This window comes from Phoca vitulina, unplaced genomic scaffold (assembly GCF_004348235.1).
Source record: "Phoca vitulina isolate PV1807 unplaced genomic scaffold, GSC_HSeal_1.0 scaffold2496, whole genome shotgun sequence".
Classification (NCBI taxonomy): Eukaryota; Metazoa; Chordata; class Mammalia; order Carnivora; family Phocidae; genus Phoca; species Phoca vitulina.
This window is the reverse complement of record NW_022592182.1, coordinates 1-4,089: the sequence shown is the minus strand read 5'-3', so window position 1 is coordinate 4,089 and position 4,089 is coordinate 1. Positions and strand designations below refer to the sequence as shown.

The window sequence follows — 4,089 nt, the reverse complement described above, 5'->3', positions numbered from 1 at the left end:
AATGGAAAAACGTTCCATGCTCATGGATTGGAAGAACAAATATTGTGGAGATGTCAATGCTACCTAGAGCAATCTACACATTCAATGCAATCCCCATCAAAACACCATCCACTTTTTTCAAAGAAATGGAACAAATAATCCTAAAATTTGTATGGAACCAGAAAAGACTCTGAATAGCCAAATGGGCAGTAAATTTAAATACATGCTTTACCAAGGAAGATTTATAAATGGTGAAAGAAGTGCATGAAAAGACATTCCACATCATTATCAAGGAAATGCAAATTGAAACTGTAATGGATATCATTACATAGCCACTAGAATGACTAAAATGAAAAGATTAGTTCTACCAAATATGGGTGAGAACATGGAACAACTGGAACTCTCATATAGTACACAATGGTATAGCCACTTTGGAAAACAGTTTCTCAGTTTCTTGAAAGTTAAACATACACTTAACATATGACTTGATATTTTGCAAGGAAATTTGAAATTGAGGTTATTCCTCTAGTGCTGAATATTTTCTTTGCTACTCTCAAATGTGTGCTCCTTCGCTGTTTTCATGCATTCTGTGTGCACAGTAGCTTTTTTTGGTACAATCCTGAATCATAGTATAATATTTCTGGAGACATTTAAAATGTCAGTTAAAATGAACAAAGCAATATCAACAATGCAAGTAATCTAATTTTAAATGGTAGCAATATGAGCATCTCTGACCAAGTTTGCCTAGCCAATAGTGATTACAAGACTTCATAGATTGTAAGGCACATTCCAGATATGCTAAAATATAAATAATTTTTTTTTTAGAATTGATGAAATGTGGTAATAATAATTATTATGCCAATAATATCAGCCAGTAAATTATTCGTTATATAATATCAGTTAATAAATTAGTAGTCAGGAGCCTGAGTACTTTATTAACTAGTTCTAGGGCTAGATTTATTTTACCCATTTCCCATGGCAAACATTCTATGTCCACTCATCAGTTACCCCCTTTTGGTCTTTCCCATCCTTTCAGTTGCTGTGGGTTTCTTACCAGATACTAAATATGTCATTGGTTTTTACCACCAATTCTAATACCATTTCAGGCCAGATCTCTCTAGATGAATGATTTAGAAATTTAAAAACTGACTTTATAAAGAGGCAAAACAGATTTAAATGATCAAATGCCATATATGCCATATATGCCATATATAAGCCGATATGTTAACATATTTTTGGAAAATGTTTTAAATGTTCATATGATTCTGTTGGTTGTTTATAGTGTTTGTCTTTTTATATTTTGAGATAACTTTCAAAGAATGCAGTTTTATTAAGATGAATTTTTACTTATTGTGTAGGAGATTGGGAACACTGGAATAAGAAACTTCAGCCATATTATTATCCAACTGACAGTATTCCAGAATATTCATCCATTTTGGTTCCAAATGTTGACAATGTTAGAACAAGTTTTTTGATAGACACCATTGCAAAACAACAGAAAGTAAGTCTGATAGTTTCTTAGCTGATCACAAACCTATACAAAACACATGCCTTTTCACACACTACAGATAGAAAAATTAAATTCCAGCACAAGAGGCTGGAGGTAGTGCCATTTAAGGGAAACTCATTTGGCAAATGAACCCCAGGATACACTCCAACTCAATATCCCCTGAACTGCTGACTTCCAGCTTGCTAAGAGAGGTGGGTGTCTGCTCACAGAGTCCCTCCCTACTCCCATGGTCACATGAGTATTTACCCATACTTTCTTCCAGCACAGTTTATAGTACACCTTTTATATTCAAATCTTTAATTGAACTAGGATTGATTGATTATTTATTTATTTTTAGGATTTTATTTTGATGTGGGTCTAATTCTAAAATGTAATTAAAATTAGTTGTATTAATCATTGCAATGAAAAAATAGCTACCAGAACCATAAGGTATTTAAAGCTAACCCCTTTCCACATGATTACCTGATTATTGCAGGCCGTTTTGCTCACAGGAGAGCAGGGAACAGCCAAAACTGTAATGGTTAAGGCCTATTTGAAAAAATATGATCCTGAAGTACAGTTATCCAAAAGTCTAAACTTTTCATCTGCCACAGAACCCATAATGTTTCAGGTAAAACCCATCATTTGCTGAGGTAATCGACATCTTAAATGTTTTGAGTGCTGGTTACAGTAAAATGTGTATGCATATAAAATCTGATGTGTGTGTGTGTGTGTGTGTGTGTGTGTGTGTGTTAATAGGAAGTGGGGTTGCACTTGGCATTCAGCTATTAGCTTTCCTAGGCCAAATCCAAACATCAGATTTTGACCTAATATTGAGGCTGAAGCTGAACTTTGTGTATAAAATTAATGATTAACATTCTAATAACTTATTTTTTGCAATATTACAATGTCTATTTTAATAATGATATTTATGCATATTAAATAACTCAGTTCTCCTCTGAAAGACATGCTCATCATTTCTAGGAATATGAGTTGAAATCTAACACTTAAGAGAAATATCTCCTCTTCTCTAGAGAACAATGGAAAGCTATGTGGATAAGCGAATGGGAAGCACATATGGGCCGCCAGGAGGCAGAAAAATGACTGTATTTATTGATGATATTAATATGCCTGTGATTAATGAATGGGGAGATCAGGTATGACTGAAACATCTCCTATAAATGATATTTAATCAGTATTTTTAGTTATATATAAAGGTGTCAATAGCCTTTGTCTTATGAAGCCTAGTAGCAATTCGGTCTTTTTTGGCTTCTCTCTTAATAGCTGGCATTCTCCCTTCTTGAAAGCCCTGTGTTTTTCAGCAATACTCCTTCCTGCCTTCAGGCTTCTTGATTTCAGCACCCTTTCTGGCTCCTCTCTTCCTTTCTCCAGGGTTTTACTTCTGTTACTTCTTACTCTATATACTCCCTCCGAGGAATACTTGATTTAGAAAACACTTTTTTTTTTTCTTTTTAACTCTATCACACACATGTCTTCCTTATGATCATCTGTCAACCCCAGAGTCATTCTCCATCAGAGAACCTCACTGATGCTTTCGGAATTCTGCACATTCCTCATGGGATTCCCAACACCTACCTCCCACCACTGCCCACTGCCTCATCAGTAATGTCTACCTAGAGCCTGTCAGGACCCATCCCATCTGGCCTTTTATCTGAGTTCACCTCAGATACCTGTAGGAAGTCAGGACTCCCAGGTCCATGCTCACCCTAAGACTATTCCTCAAACAACTCTGCATGGCCCTTGAAATAGCAAGACGAGAGTCAATGATAGAACCCTATAGAACAGTTACATGTGAGGGATGGGTGGAGAAAGAGTGGCTTAGGAAGTGATCCAGAGTCCCAAGATGAACCTGGAAAGAAATGAGCCTCTGAATTCAAAAGAGGAAAAATTTCCAATGAGGAGGGAGTGTTAGCAGTGTTAGAGGCTGCAGAAAAGAAAGATAAGAACATAAAGCCCAAACCCAAAACATTCAGTAGTATTGAAGGCTCGGGAGTAAAACCATCCCACATTCTGATTTAAAGTAGTTTGAAGTGTTGAATGTTGATACTTGTAACTCTGACTACTGTTGTAATTGTGCCAACTATTCTGTAACTCACGTATTTAAATTTCTTTGGAGATCCATTTTATCAACGTGGTAAAGAGCACACTGGACTCAATCCAGATGTTTAGCTTATGGTTTTGTTCATGAGTGGTAGCATTTAAATCAAATTGCCTTGCAGGTGACCATCAACATTCACAAACACTTCATTGACAAGAGTTGAATATTTTCTTCTAATCCCAAGTGTACTATTTTATAGGAGTTGTGGAGGAATATGATAGTGATATGTTACTAAAGTATCACTGTATAAAATTTCAGATAACTAATGAGATTGTGCGACAAATGATGGAAATGGAAGGAATGTATAGCTTGGATAAGCCTGGAGACTTCACTACTATTGTTGATGTACAGATCATAGCAGCAATGATCCACCCTGGAGGTGGTCGAAATGATATTCCCCAACGTTTAAAAAGACAGTTTACTGTGTTTAATTGCACATTGCCTTCAAATGCTTCAATAGACAAAATTTTTGGTATGACTATTTTTGATGTTTCTTTTTTTT

The 4,089-nt window shown here is 35.6% G+C and overlaps 1 protein-coding gene across 1 annotated transcript; it reads left to right on the top strand.

The window, feature by feature from the left end:
* Window positions 1–141: 141 nt before the first annotated feature.
* On the top strand, window positions 142–4,059 carry LOC116629724 (dynein heavy chain 8, axonemal-like; the record flags this gene model as incomplete). Its single annotated transcript, XM_032399961.1, has 4 exons — window positions 142–1,480; window positions 1,965–2,099; window positions 2,503–2,625; window positions 3,846–4,059. Coding segments are annotated over exons 2-4 (430 nt in total), but the record flags the coding sequence as incomplete, so codon positions are not given.
* Window positions 4,060–4,089: the final 30 nt, after the last annotated feature.